Source organism: Conger conger, chromosome 4 (genome assembly GCF_963514075.1).
Source record: "Conger conger chromosome 4, fConCon1.1, whole genome shotgun sequence".
NCBI lineage: Eukaryota > Metazoa > Chordata > Actinopteri > Anguilliformes > Congridae > Conger > Conger conger.
The window spans coordinates 32,305,567-32,321,171 of record NC_083763.1 but is presented as its reverse complement, the minus strand read 5'-3'; the positions used below and the strand labels follow the sequence as shown (position 1 = coordinate 32,321,171).

Below are 15,605 nucleotides of genomic sequence, written 5' to 3'. Positions count from 1 at the left end.
GGTCCCCTAGGGAAATGGAGAAATCAAGAACGGGTTAGAGTAGGAATGATGATAATTTCCATCTGCCTGGGTTGAGCTTTAGTGGTTGTCCATCCAGCTTTGGATGTCACTCAGGCAAGCAGAGATGCGGGCTGAAACCTATGTGTCAGATGGTGAGAAGGAGAAGAGTTGGGTGTCATCAGTATAGCAGTGGTAAGACAAACCATGGCAGTAATAATAGGGCTAAGGGATTTAGTGTAAAGGGAGAGAAAAAAGGGGGGGCAAGGACTGAGCCCTGGGGAACCTCTCTGGCAAGGGGATGAGGTGCCGATACTGTACCAGCCCTGGCAACCTGGAAGGAGCGACTATATTAGGTAGGACTCAGTCCAGTTCAGGGCTGTGCCAAAAATCCCTGTTGCTGAAAGGGAGGACAAGAGGACGGAGTGATCCACAGTGTTGAAGGCAGCAGAATAATCTAGGGTATACAATAATCAGGACAGAGGAGAGGGAGGCTGCTTGTGCGGCTCTAGCCGGTTGTTCTGGGAAAAGAAAGAACAGAGTTGATGAGAAGCAGCTCGTTCAAGAGCAGGAGTAGGGGAACATCAGAGTCTGTAAGGGGAGAGAAAGTGGAGAAAGAGGGGGCGGGCATAGAGAGGGGGATGGGCACAGAGAGGGGGGCGGTGGTTGAGAAGGAGCTGTGGATGTCTTCGATCTTCTCATTGAAGAAAAAGTAATCAGCAGCGAAGGAGGGCTGAGGTGGAGGAGGAGGCGTGCTGAGGAGAGAGGAAAAGGTTGCCAAGGGTTAGAAGTGTGGAGTTATGTGACAGCAGAGGACGTCAGGAGGGACTTGTTGGTTGAGAGGTCTGATGGGTCCCTGAATTTCCCTCACATCCTATCAGCTGTGTAAAGGCTGGCCCGAGAGGTAAGTAGGGTGTCGGATGTCCAAGGACTGGGAGGAGATGTGCAAGGTGGCCTCGGAATAAGAGCATAGAGAGAGTCAAAGGCAGAGGAGAGAGATGAAAGCAGGGTGGCAGATGCAGAATCAGTGGGGAGGTTGGAGAAGGATTTGAAGGGGGAGATAAGCGGTGACAGTGGGAGCAAGAGATGAGGCTGAGAGGGAGTGGAAGTTATAGCGGACTGAAATAGTGGGGGTGGGAGGAGAGGAGGGAGGATTGGAAGCCAGAGAGAGGGAGAAGGAAATTAAATGGTGATCAGATGTATGCAGAGGGGTAACCGTGAAATCAGAGCAGGAGCAGTTCCCCACAAAGATCATGTCTAGGAGGTTGCCAGCCTTGTGGGTTGGGGGAGAGTATTGCATGGAGAGGTCGAAGGAGTGGAGTAGTGGTAGACAGGAGCCTGGGAGGCTTCATGGTGGATGTTGAAGTCTCCGAGCAGGATCAGCGGGGTGCCATCCTCAGGAAGGAGTTGAGAAGGGTGTCCAGTTCATCAAGGAAACTTCCCAGGGGCCCTGGAGGACAATAGACAACAATAAAGAGCTTAATATGTTAGGATATTGAGACAGAATGCTCCTGAAAAGTGGATATAGACAGGTCGGAGAGGGGGAGAACAGAATTTACAGGAGGGGGAGATTAACAAACCAGTACCACCACCAGAGCAGGATAGGTTAGGAGTGTGAGAGAAGGAGAAGGAGGATGAGAGGGCAGCGGTGTTGTCAGGTGTAATCCAGGTCTCGTGAGGGTGAGGAACTGTAGGGACTGGAGGGAGGCGTATGCGGGGATGAAATCAGCCTTGTGAGTGGCAGACTGGCAGTTCCATAGCCCCCCTGTGACTGCAAAGTTCTCACAGGGGGTCAGCAGCGGGGTAGCAGAGGTTGGAGGGTTTCTGACACCGTGGAGGGCCATGTCGCAAGCACCTTCTGTGGGGGAGAGAGCAGACTGGAATGGGGTGAAACAGAACATAAGAAACCAGGACTGAGCACACCTATCAGCTACGCCTTGCTAATTTACTATTGGCTAATCATCACTTGATGAAAGAAATTCCACAATCGGATTTCGGATAAATTTAAAAAACTGTACTCAACCTGCTCTTTAGAACTGACTACAGTGGAACATATACACTAGGATGAAATGATGCACTCACAATCTGACGATGAGTTACAATTAATATCCATTTGTCAGTTTTATGAAATTGTGCTGGATCTGCACTGTCCTTCATTACTTCCCTGCCTCTTCTCTCTGCAGGGAGTCAGCTAATGAATTGAGCCAAACTGAAACAGTCAGTCTGAGCGTGAGCGTCAGTGACCTGGGGGACACCGGAGAGGTCAAGGGGAAGAAGAAGAGGGGCCGACCCGGGAGACCACCAGTATGCCTCTTCCTGTTCCTGTCATTTTCATTACACATGAATCTCTCCCTATTTCCTTTAATTCCACATGTAAACAACCCTGTTTTGTTCATTACACACATACACATCATTTCTGTTAAATTTATTATGCATGTATTCCTGCTTTGCTGTTCATTATTATTGCAATATTATTCAGTATTTTTATGGTGGATAATTGAAAATGATCATTGTAAGCTAAAGCAGTTTGAAATATTTAATTTGAAGTAATAATTATTTTAATACAGCAAAACTTTTCAAAACGTTTTGAAAGGTTGGCTTAGAGTTCTATAAAATTTTATATAAAGACACAATAAATAGTATTTAATTGCTTTGCTTTTAATAATTTAACTTTTCTAACTTAATTCAGCTAATGACAGAGATACAGTAGTTCAAGAGTGATTTCGCCAAGAGTGTTCAGCAAAATGGTTGGAGTAAAATGGGTTATCTGCCCACAGATTAGCATTAGCTGTACTGACTCTGCTGCTGCACATCCAATCAGATGCTTTTTTTTTGTTTAGTCTGCACATGATCACATAAAAGGGGAAATTAAAATGCAAAGAATGAGAAATGCCTCTTGGCATTAGTTACTGTTTCAAAATTGAAACATTTCAAAAATATACTTTTTTGTTATTGCTGCAAACAAAATAAAGCAATGCACTATGAGATGGCTGACTCTCTGGCTTCAATGCCAAATTTTTTGAGGCCAGTTGACTACTTGTATCTAAGGATGTGGTTTTACATGCATATAAATAAATTATTGGTTGTTATTTAAAATATTAATAGTATTGTTTTCATGTACCAATCTCTCTTTTCAAGTCAGCCAATAAGAAGCCTCGAAAGTCTCCAGTGGAGAAGGGCCAACTCGGGCCCCCACGTGGGAGGAAAGCCAATGGTGTGACCCAACAGAATGGGGAGCGGGATCCAGTCACGTTGTTCGAGGTGGTCAAACTGGGCAAAAGTGCTATGCAGGTAGAGTTACCCCCGCTTCCCCCTCTTCCCCTTTGATCTCTTTATTTCCTACATTTTATAACCGCTAAACCCGTAAACCTTGTCACTGCATTGTATTGTTAATGAAAAAGAAAATTAGTTTTGAATACGACGGATACATACAGTTAAGGGGGATGATGACCTGATTTTATTGAGAGAACCAGGTTGGTCAGGCCAAAATGGAACTTAGTAATCGTTACCCTAAGTGCCGGTCTCTAATGAGCAAAGTGAATAAAACCCGCTGACTGGGAGAATGATGTATACGTAGAATAATTGTATATGAATAAACATACAGAGCCACTGTGTTTTTTATCATCCCCTATAGGCTGTCGTAGATGACTGGATCGAGTCGTACAAACTGGACCGTGACATCGCCCTGCTGGACCTCATTAACTTTTTCATCCAGTGCTCTGGGTGCAAAGGTAGCCAGCCTCTCCTCCCTCCTCATCTCCTCTTTCATTGACTTTCACGTTTTTTCTCTGTTTATTTATTATTTCCTTCCAAGGGCATGTTTGCCCTACTGGAAAATAACCTAATGCATAATCTGATGCTGCTTTTTCATTAGGTATGACTTCAGTTTGAAGCGTTAGTTATCCGATTGTAAGAAGTAAATTGTTATTTCACACATTTTTGTCAGGAGTCAGGCAGGCATAAAATTGTGTTTGTTTGTGAAAATAGCATGAGAACCCCAGCCCAATTTTTTTTTGCACTTTAAATTGAATTGTAATCAATAGTTATTTTTATATGATGTCTGTATATATTTATGGACTGATTATTCTCCTTGTAACAGGCACTGTAAGAATCGAGATGTTCCGCAACATGCAGAATGCAGAGATTATCAGGAAAATGACAGAAGAGTTTGATGAGGTAATTCTTTGTTTCTTCATGCGTGTTTCTTCTTTTAGTCCTTGATTCTTGATGGGAACACGGGTCATTTTGACTGAACAAGTATTGTGTATTGTTAGTTTTGTGCAAAAGTCTTAGGCACCCTTGATCTATTTTATAGATATTCGGTCTTAGATGTTTATTTTTTGTTTTCTGTATTTGTGTGTCAGTAGAAAAGAGAAAATGTGAATGTTTTTAAACATTCATTTTCCTAAAAAGAGATTTTTTTGTATTCATTAAATTAAGTAACATATTAAGTAATAGACCACTTTTCAGATACAAAACTTGATTGAGGCTGCCTGGGATTACCTGGAGAGCCAGAAGCACGACAGCCAAAGTCTGCAAAAGAACTGTGGCAAGTTCTCCAATATGGCTGGAACAACCTACCGGCTGATTTTCTTATAAAACTGCAGGACAGTACCTAATGCTGGCTGTACACTGTGCGATGTCCGCCGTCTTTTACAATTTTGAGGGTGGTGCCGTTTTTTGCCCGGAAAAATGTATTCTAAACACTTTTTGTTTCCTTACTTTTCCTTGCTTAGCCTTCCGTTGGAGGCTAGGATTCCCTAAAACTGTCTGTGAGTATGTCACACTGAGAGTTCCAAGGTGGCCGATCTTGGCTCAAAATGAAAGATTTCTTCTATGATTTGGACATTTTGTCTGTGACTACAGAATCATGGCAAAAATCGCACAATGTATACCCGGCTTAAGATAATTTATTCAGTCTTAAAGGAGAAGTGTAGTCACAAAAAATATTTATTAAATGTAGTTTTTAACTGTTCACTGCTCTTTATAGTATTTTTTGGATATTTAGAAACTTAAAGGTACAATACGTAAGATTTATGTCTTAATGCATTGTTACAAGACCATTGTAAATCCCTTCCTATGATTGAAAAAGGTTGACTGACATGTTGACTCACCCTCTGCCTGTGTTCATAGTCCTTGACTTCGGGTTTCAGAATATACAGTTGACACTCTGTACCAAAATATTGTATAACTGTCCAATAATTCAAGCTCATAGGTTGAAAATTGGTTCTAATTGCCATAGCCAATGGCATTTCAACGTCACCACGTTTACAGAGAAGGGGGAGGGATAAACAGTGTTGTCATTTGAAGGGGTTGCTGCAATTCCTCTCTTGACCGTGTTGATGTTGAAACCCCCCCCCCCCGCTCACTCCAGGTTCTCATGCACTCTTTTTGAAAGCTGACATTGATAAACGGCAACAGAGCCGGCCGTCTTTTTGTAGTGTTCTAGTAAGAAAATGTTCGCCGAACAGGTGACTTAATGCTGACTTTATGAAATGTTGACATTATTGTGCTACACAACACATCTTTGTCTTTTTTAAGTTTTAACTTTAGGTAACAAACTATATTATGAGCAAGCAAGTTATTTGGCTATGTAACTAGCTGGCTATATAACCAAGATATGATAGTCTACCGCAAACAATGCAACTATAACTTACAGTTTGAGACAAATATAGGTTTAGCAAAACACACCCCCGAGATTTGTCACGACACACACGACACATAGGTCTTGTAGGGGTCCTCGCACGGGACTCCAAATTATGTAGGGTCCTCGCACGGGCCGCCAAATAACGCAGGGATTTTACTCTCTACGAAACCAGGGCGCCAGTTAAACGTTGTGTAGCAGTATAACTGCAAAAAGTAATCAGTCTCATAAAATTACTATTATCAGGAATATCTAACCACAAATTTAGTATTTTAATTAATAATTAAAATAACCAATATTAATGATTAAACATACCGATAACCTGAAGGTTGGAAGTTCTTCGAAAGACTGCTTTAACTCGGCTCTCATGTCTATGCGATTCCAAAACGGACACCGGGGTTCAATAAAATATATTTATTTATTTATTAAACACAGAACAGATAAACTAACGGGGATTAGTAGGGGAAGTTAGGGTGTGTGTGTGCGTGTGTGTGGGCGCGCGTGTCGCTTGAACAAAGGAAAGGTGGGAGTAGCTAGCTTGAGTAAGCTAGAGTTCTGGATATGGTAATGAGTTAGAGTTAGCTGTGGGATGGGACTACTTGAGTAGTTTTACTCTATATATGCGCAAAAGACGGCGAATCAATTCACGTACATATATATGTAGCTAACCAAACACATTACAATAGTAGGATGGTAAATATTGAAACACAGATTCACAAAAACAGTTAAGACTAAACTAAACACTGGCTATGCCTGAATGTTTGTTCTCTTACTGAGTCCATACGCATTGGATCCAAAAGACGTGCTGTCCTTATAGGAGCCGCGATGGTGCTGTGAATGCGTGTCCTGGAGAGATGCGCAGGCTGGGGCGTCTTAGCCGCGCGCTGTCGTCTGGTCCACTCGGTTGCTGGAAGGATGTTCGCTTGTCCTTTTTCAGGTGTAAAAGTTTGTTGCTGTTGTTCTTTGGTGAGCTTTGCAGGGGTAAACTGATGTAGCGTTCCACGTACACCAGTTTCCACTCGCTATAGGCCACGAAGTTACCGCAAGGTAACTGGGTGTGTCCGTAGGCCTGGTAGTGCGCTGTGCAGCATTCAGCCTCTGTCCGAGTCTCGGAGCAGATGAGCTGAAGCGAATGGCCAAAAAGGGTGCGTCCAAGAGAAGAAGCAGAAGAGGCAGAAGAAGCAGAAGAGAGATCCCAAGAACGTGTCTTGCTCTTATACGGGACCGTTTATTGCTCCCGCCATTACGGGATTGGCTGAACCAAGTTAGACGTCATTCGTGGTGGACGTCGCAGAATTTTCCTGTGGGAATGTGGAAGTTGTAGTCCCTACATCCCCCCTGTGGTCTCAGGATGCGGCTGAAGCCAGTGTTCCTCGAGAGCACAAAAGTCAGTTCACAGTCCACAGGTCAAGTACATTGGGTCGGTAACACAGTTCACAATTGACTGACAAACATCCAGGCATTTATCAACAATTAACTAAACTGGTCTAAAACACGATACAAACAATGTGAAACACTAAGGTCGAACAGTGAATACATTGTCACAAAACATGAGAAACCTTGGTGAAAGGGTTAGTCGTTTTGTTAGTTCAGGTGTTTTGTTAGTTATTGGATGGTGTCCAGAAGGTGGAGCACCAACAGGAATGACCCAGCCATGAAAATGCTCAGATGATGTAGGGGTCTAGGATGGAGAGGCTGTAGCCTTTTTGGAAGTCTTCAGACTGACCAATTGTTCTAGTCCCTACAGTCAGGTTGCTGACGAGGGTTGTCATCTGAAATATGTGGGGGCATTTTCAAATTAGGGCAGCTTTCTGTATCCAAGCTTAACCTTATGGCTGTGTCATCAGGAAGGAAATGGAGAGGTGGTCTCATTTCTAAATGATGTGGTAAGCTCACAAGTGGTCTTGTCTTGCTTGGGGAAGAGGTGGAGTAAGGCACACTGGGGTGTGGCAATATACTTGTAAAGATTACACTGTAGTTTCTACATGCAATACTTTACGATGGTTCAGTAGGTGTAGAAAGAAGCAATGAACGTTTACGAGTTATAACAGGTGTCGGATTTAACTCTACAGTACCTACTTACGATCTGCGTTTGCTGCTGCTACATGCAAATCTAAGTGGCTGCTATGAACTACCAGTTTATTTTGTCACCCCCCTTTGGTAGGAAAGGTGTGCAAAAGAAAGTGGTCAAAGCTTCAGCTGGGAGTCTGCCTGTGAGGAGACCACGGCTATAGATCAGTCTTATTCAACGTCTTTTGATGGAGGTTGAACAAGACCAGATAGCTCTTTGGAGTGGTTACTCAAGGCATACACACTACTGAACAAAGGTTAGAGGCTTTAGTTGTCCTCAGAGGAACTGAAGAAGCTCTCTTCAGACAAGGTATCTTCCCTATCAGAGTCATGCTGGTGACTCTGAGGCTTGGGCCTACCGGGTCGGTCTTCTCTCCAATTCCGGCTGGAATCAGAGTGTGAGAAGCGACCACGGTGGCTCTTAACCGGGAACTTACTCACATGCCGTTGTTTTGAGCCATTAGACTTTAATGGGGCAACTTGGGAAGTCCCGGCGGGCTTGGTTGGAACAACGTGCTTAGCTGTTTCCAATACCTCGTTCCTGGGCACAATCCTTAAAGTGTCCCAGACCATTTGGGCTTCATTTCTTAATTCAAGGGCTGAGTGTTGGCCCCTTGAAAACAGTGAAACATGAGTTCGGACACAGGGGTGCAGGTTGTGCACAAAAAGGGATTTGAAGGCTTGATCTTCATCTAAGCCTGGTCCGTTTCTGCCCTGGAAAAAAGCATGTTTAAGTCGTTGGTAAAAGTCTTTTGGTCGTTCTGCACGGCTATGTTTAACCTCCACAGATTTGATCATGGCTGTGGCCTGATCAAACCGTGGCAGGTACTCAGCTACCAATGCGTCACAAACCTTGGGATAGCTGGAACGAACCTGTGGTGGAAGTTGTTCCATAAATGTATGGATCTCTCTGGTTGAGGTTTTCCATACAAGTCGTACCTTTTCTCGATCGGTTGCCCTGGGCAGATCCGAGAGACAGTAGTCAACTTCTCTCAAGTAACTCTGAATGTTAAATTCGGAGTCCTTGGGGTCAAATGTGTGGACATACTTCGCCATGGCCTCTAGCTCCTCAAAGCGAAGACCATGTGAAGTTGCCCTAGTCTGCCTGTTTGGAGAAGGAGAGACTGAAATCACATTTGAATGTGAATGCGTTTCATGCGGAGCTCGACGTCCTCGGTTTGGTTTAGGGGGCGGAGCTACAAAACAGTCATTCTCGCAATGGTTGGCAGAAGATGAATTGTCGCTGTCAGTGTACTGTACAGAGCTGTCACCTATCCTCTCAGTTATAAAGGGAAAGCTAGCGGGAGTAGCGTTGCTTTTTGTGTGCCCAATTAATAGCAGAATCTCCTCTACCGTGTCCACGGGAGGGTTCCCTGACCTCCTCACGAGAGGGGTGGGCATGGAAGGTGCAGTCCTGTACTTGCCTGACTGTTTCTCCCTTGCGGAGATGGACCACCGTTGGGATGGAGTCCCCCCTTTCCCTCTCCAGGGAAGAGGTGGGCAAACCATTGCATGGGTGGTCAACAGCACTGCAATCTGAGGAGACTGACGAGTCTCCATCAGAGCAAGCTGTGAAACCGGGATCTGACAAACCCGAATCAATTTGTGACCCCCCTTCCCCTGCCTTGTGGGTGTAAGGAGGAAGCAGGAGAAGCTGGAGTTGGGCAAGCCTGAGAAAGCAGGCTTACAGAAGAGAGTGGATGCAGTAGCTTGTGGCATCCACTCTTCAACTGAAATAATTCCTCTCTGTAGGAACAAAGATCTGATTCGGCTGAATGCAGATCACGCAAGTATTGTACTGCTTTCTTGCCAACAGTTTGAAGCTCAAGTAAAACACTGGTGTGTTGTCCTTTGAGGTATGCCATCTCTGATTCTAAGTTTTTGTTGCTCTGAAGAGCAAGACTAATCTGTCTGGCAAAATTCAAGACCAGACAACTTAGAAGGGGAGTGGCCTTTCTCGTTGATTAATGAGAACATTTCTTTCCTACAATCAGTGAGGTTAATCTGATTCAGGAAAGTTATGTAGCCAGGTGCTAAACCATGGGCTAAAAAGGAAAGGTACTCATCAATAGATATGGGTTCCATATCTCAAGCCAAATAAAGCTAAAAGCTAAAATCAGTAACTTAAGAGGGTACTCTTGAAGTTAACAATTTGACAAGGGCCTTGAGCTCCTAACAGTTGGCAATGAATTGTTTCCCAATATCACAATCCAACATACAAGTTGTGATGAAGGATAAAGAATTTAAAACGCTCTTTGAATATTCTCTATAACTATAGTACAAGGTAGCTATAGCATCACACAGGGACTCGAGTTGCACTAGCGGTACTGCAATGCAACAACAGCAAAATGACCGAACATATGGCGGATATTCAGACCGTAAAATAGGAACTGTGATGCTGATCACATTAATCCTAAATACCAGAATGTGATTGGTTGAAATTACAATTAAATTTGGATTTAAATGTAAAATTCAATTAATTATTAAAATTACTTTGACAAAGTAATTATAATTAATAATACAGTGCGGCTAATAATCCTATTATTGATAATACGTATTATACCGGAAGGTAAATGCCAATCAACAAACTACCGTGTAAGATTACGAATGTAATGCCACAATGTTACACGAGGGGGCAGTATATTGAGAAAGCGGCTCATGCAGGCTTTCAAAAATGGTACAAGGGTGGTCTAGTGGTCTTTTAAGGAAATTGCACTTGTGGCAATTTAGCTGAGAAAGAATGCCGAGAATTCGTTCTGGAGTCACGTGACATGAGCCAAAGCTCGTCTTTCTCACGCAGAGCTCCAAATTAGGATGGGGAATTCGTTATGAAGTCACAAGACATGAAATTTGAGCCAAAGCTAGTCTTCCTCACATGGGGCACCAAAATATGTAAGGAGGAAGCTGGAGTTCTGGATATGGTAATGAGTTAGAGTTAGCTGTGGGATGGGACTACTTGAGTAGTTTTACTCTATATATGCGCAAAAGACGGCGAATCAATTCACGTACATATATATGTAGCTAACCAAACACATTACAATAGTAGGATGGTAAATATTGAAACACAGATTCACAAAAACAGTTAAGACTAAACTAAACACTGGCTATGCCTGAATGTTTGTTCTCTTACTGAGTCCATACGCATTGGATCCAAAAGACGTGCTGTCCTTATAGGAGCCGCGATGGTGCTGTGAATGCGTGTCCTGGAGAGATGCGCAGGCTGGGACGTCTTAGCCGCGCGCTGTCGTCTGGTCCACTCGGTTGCTGGAAGGATGTTCGCTTGTCCTTTTTCAGGTGTAAAAGTTTGTTGCTGTTGTTCTTTGGTGAGCTTTGCAGGGGTAAACTGATGTAGCGTTCCACGTACACCAGTTTCCACTCGCTATAGGCCACGAAGTTACCGCGAGGTAACTGGGTGTGTCCGTAGGCCTGGTAGTGCGCTGTGCAGCATTCAGCCTCTGTCCGAGTCTCGGAGCAGATGAGCTGAAGCGAATGGCCAAAAAGGGTGCGTCCAAGAGAAGAAGCAGAAGAGGCAGAAGAAGCAGAAGAGAGATCCCAAGAACGTGTCTTGCTCTTATACGGGACCGTTTATTGCTCCCGCCATTACGGGATTGGCTGAACCAAGTTAGACGTCATTCGTGGTGGACGTCGCAGAATTTTCCTGTGGGAATGTGGAAGTTGTAGTCCCTACAGTCTCATTTTCTTTGGTTTAACCACAGGAGATGTAGCATCTAAGGATCGCTTGCTGGTAGACTCCGCCATTGTTGATAGGCTCGTACATGTTTATGCTCGTGCATGTTTCAGAATAAGCCCCCCCTCCCCACACCATTGGCTGTGGCAATTAGAACCAATTTTCAACCAATGAGCTTGAATTATTGTACAGTTGTCAGTCTGTCAACTGTATATTTTAAATTTAAGAACTATAAGCACAGACAGAGGGTGAGTCAACATGTCAGGGAGCCTTATTCAATGATAGGAAGGGAAGTCTTCTAACAATGTCTTTATCTTTAAACATATTGTACCTTTAATGTTATTATTTTTGAAAGTATCTTTTTCTTTTACATGTGCCTAAGACTTTTGCACAGAACTGTACCTTACTTTGACCATAACTATATGTACTCTATAACACGGTAACTCATAACACGCCAACTTTCTCAAAGCATGTTACTGTGAGAATTTACGAATGATACTTTTTCAGGACAGCGGTGACTACCCCCTCACCATGCCTGGCCCACTTTGGAAGAAGTTCAGGTACAACTTCTGCGAGTTCATCGGGGTTCTGATCCGGCAATGCCAGTACAGCATCATCTATGACGAATACATGATGGACACGGTCATCTCCCTGCTGACCGGGCTGTCCGACTCCCAGGTCCGAGCCTTTAGGCACACCAGCACCCTGGCCGGTAAGAGACACTGTTACAGGTAAGATATAGAGCATATCTACAGGTAAGAGACACAGGTACAGGTAAGATACAGAGCATAGCTACAGGTAAGAGACACACAGTTACAGGTAAGACACAGGGCATAGCTACAGTTAAGAGACACAGTCACAGATAAGACAGCAAAAGTACAGGTAAGAGACACAGTTACAGGTAAGGCACAGGGCATATCTACAGGTAAGAGACACTAGGTTATAAGCAAAACAAAGAATGTAGCTACAGGTAAAGTGGTGAATAGCTAGAGGCAAGAGATACACAAGAGACATAAGTCCATGTGCCTCTCACATGGGGTGTAGCTACAGGTAAGAGACACTTGGAGCATGTGCACAAACAGTGTCACTATGACAAAGAGATGCTTAAGCATATGGTGACTATGTATGTGTTTTCCCTGGTGCAGCGATGAAACTCATGACGGCTCTTGTAAATGTGGCCTTGAACTTGAGCATCAACCAGGACAATACGCAGCGGCAGTACGAAGCTGAGAGGAACAAGGTCGCAGGGAAGAGGGCCAATGAGAAGCTGGAGCTACTGTTGGATAAAAGGAAGGAAGTGAGCTATTCTCCCACTTTGTCTTTTGCATTTTTCTTTGTATTTTGTGCCACCTCCTTACCTTTCATCCCCTCTAATTCATCTCTTTCCACTCCTCTACTTTTCTACTGTTTCTTCAGTTTTTTGTGCATCTTCCTCCATTACATGGTAGCAATACTTCTTTGGAAGGCAATGGGCTTAGATTTGCTTGTTATTGATCATTGCATATGCAAATAAAGCACAAGTATGAGAATCAAATTATTTGAAATGGCAACAGGGTTTGGGTTATTTTAAATATTTAACAATGTCTTTGCTTTTTATAGCTTCTTAGCCATCTCTGTTGTCATAGCAATCCTTTAAACATATAGTTATGAAGGTATGTTATTGTGTCATTTTAAATATTCAAAAGGTTCTTTAGTAGTTGACAGTTGAATATCAAATGTTTATTTGTCCAGTTTTGTGACATAATTTGGCATTTGGCCTTTTAGTTTTGCCCAAACATCAGTTAAAAATGTCTCAAAAAATCAGACTCTGAGTCATGCCATTTCTCTATTTGTTTCCCAGCTCCAGGAGAACCAAGATGAAATTGAAAATATGATGAACTCGATCTTCAAGGGCATTTTCGTTCACCGCTACAGGTGTGTGTCAACCACCCACCTACAGAATCCTAACCCTCATCTTCAAAAGGAATTAAAATTGGCATTTGTCATTTGAAAATATTGCTTTCTTTTTGCTTGTCTATTTTATTTTCTAGGGACGCAATAGCGGAGATCCGGGCCATCTGCATAGAGGAGATTGGCGTCTGGATGAAAATGTACAGCGATGCCTTTCTGAACGACAGCTACCTGAAGTATGTTGGGTGGACGCTCCACGACAGGGTGAGTCTGCCTCAAAGAAATCCTCTTCTCAATGCAGGGCCACAACTTTGATGGACCCTCAAGTGGTGCTGGACTACCCTGCCCTCAATGCCCACGTGCGGTGCTTTTGTACCTTTGAGCCTAAGTTTTTAACATGAAGTGTTTCAGTTAATATCAAGGCCTATAAATGGATTGCGTGTGAAATGTTAGCTGTTTTTACTTATTTGTTGCTTACGTATTGACCCTTTATTTTATTTTTTTGTTTTAAATTAAAACAGGATATGATCATATGATGTCTGACTTCTAGCTAATTATGGTAGCCTAATAAAGGGTACCAATAAATTACATATCATGTAACAATCAAGCAAGAATGGAGACATTTGTTTGACTCCCTCCCCTCCTGTGTGTAGGCAGCATGAGTGTGAGGGTGTGGTTGTATTACTGATTATGGTGTAGCCTACGTGGTCTTGAATAATTATTCTAGACCATATTCCAGAACTAGAATAATTTGAACTAGATTCAACTGTTATGTTTTCTCATCTGCTGACTGTATGATGGCAAAATAATTTCCTAACAGATTAATACATAAATTAATCAGTCAATCAGTGCACACATTTTCATTCCGGAAGAGAGATGCGCGACATGCTGAACACAGTTAAGCTTTATGATATGCAGCTTCGGATTTATGAACTATCATGACTATCAATCTCGAGTACAATCATCATCAGGAAGTACATGATGACACATTAGGGCAGTGGTCCTCACTCCTGGTCCTGAAGAGCCGCAGGGTGTGCTGGTTTTTGTTTTCGCCTAAATATCAGCAACCAATTCAGGCCCAAGAAACCAGGTGGGGTGAGTTAAACTAAAAACTTCGTTTTGAGCTTTGCTGGCTCGGCTCGCCTGCCATCTTGCAATGAATGGTGGGATAGTAGGTCCGTTATATATATATATATATATATCGAGAGTGAGAGAGAGAGAGATAGATAGATATATATACTGGAGACAGCGTCCTTTTTCCAGTCTCATGGATTCCTATGGGAGTTGCTCAATGGCGCGAGAAGCAAATTAATGGAGGACTATGGGGCTTTTGGCGTCAGAATATGCGCACTGGGCACCTAAATATGAAGGATCACAGGAAACGCAGAGCAATAGGCCTCAGAAGTCATTCCCTTCTGAAATATCTATGGCTTGTTTGCATTTTCTATACTTTGGGATCAAAAATCCGAAGGTCTATAGTTTTTTTTTTTATCCTTTAAATTAAATTGTGACATTTGGACGTTTGTTTGTATATTAAAAAAGAATGCTTTTCATCCAGGCTAAGTTGTTAGCAACCTGACGCACAATAGCAGTATGACGAACAGTGCTGCAACAAGCCCATTCATTTTTCCCATAGAGAAATTGTGCTTTGATCCAGAAATTCATATATGGGCAACGGTTTTGCTCTAGGTTACGTCAAACTTCAAAGGCTAATGACGTGATCTACGGAGGTGTGCTCTGAGAATTTAGAAAGTGGGAGTGAAATTGAAGCCGTGTGCATAGCCGCGCAGTAGTCTCCTGCATACTGTCTAGCTAAGGCTAATCTTTCAGGTTTTATTTTATTTTTAAAGAATTGGGTGAAATATGTGACAATTAAAGGAGTAACATGCTGGTTAAATGTGACACTTGCCAGTTGTATTTAGGCAACAGTAAAAAGAATGTGCATAATCATTTTATTATTCAGTCATTTAAATGTATTATAAAACATCTAAGCCTAAATTTCTATAAAAGTCTCTATAAAAGTTATAGGGGAAGGATGAGGGGAGTGGTTATCCTTGTGTGACACATTATGACAAGAACATTGTCATCCAGTTGAAAATAGGACGATAAATGTAAAATGCCTACTTATCCATAACTAAAGAACGGACATATTTAATACTTTCATCGTGCTTCTTCAATGCCCCCTTGTGCAAATAAACCTATAAAGTGTGACTAACCACCATGTTACTCCTTTAAGACGATGTTGTGTATTCTGTTTTGGGTAGTAATAGATGTACAAAATGTATAAAAATATAATAATATTCTCATCAGATTTTA

General features: G+C 42.7%; 1 protein-coding gene across 1 annotated transcript in view; it reads left to right on the top strand.

Annotated features, from left to right (window-relative positions):
• LOC133126250 (cohesin subunit SA-1-like) overlaps positions 1-15,605 on the top strand; it is an 82,570-nt gene that overhangs the window by 47,601 nt on the left and 19,364 nt on the right. The window contains exons 3-10 of the mRNA XM_061238264.1: positions 2,181-2,301; positions 3,136-3,288; positions 3,632-3,728; positions 4,097-4,173; positions 11,907-12,111; positions 12,545-12,696; positions 13,240-13,313; positions 13,430-13,553. Of these exons, the coding sequence (XP_061094248.1) occupies positions 2,181-2,301; positions 3,136-3,288; positions 3,632-3,728; positions 4,097-4,173; positions 11,907-12,111; positions 12,545-12,696; positions 13,240-13,313; positions 13,430-13,553 (1,003 nt within the window). The remainder of the gene's footprint in view (positions 1-2,180; positions 2,302-3,135; positions 3,289-3,631; positions 3,729-4,096; positions 4,174-11,906; positions 12,112-12,544; positions 12,697-13,239; positions 13,314-13,429; positions 13,554-15,605) is intronic.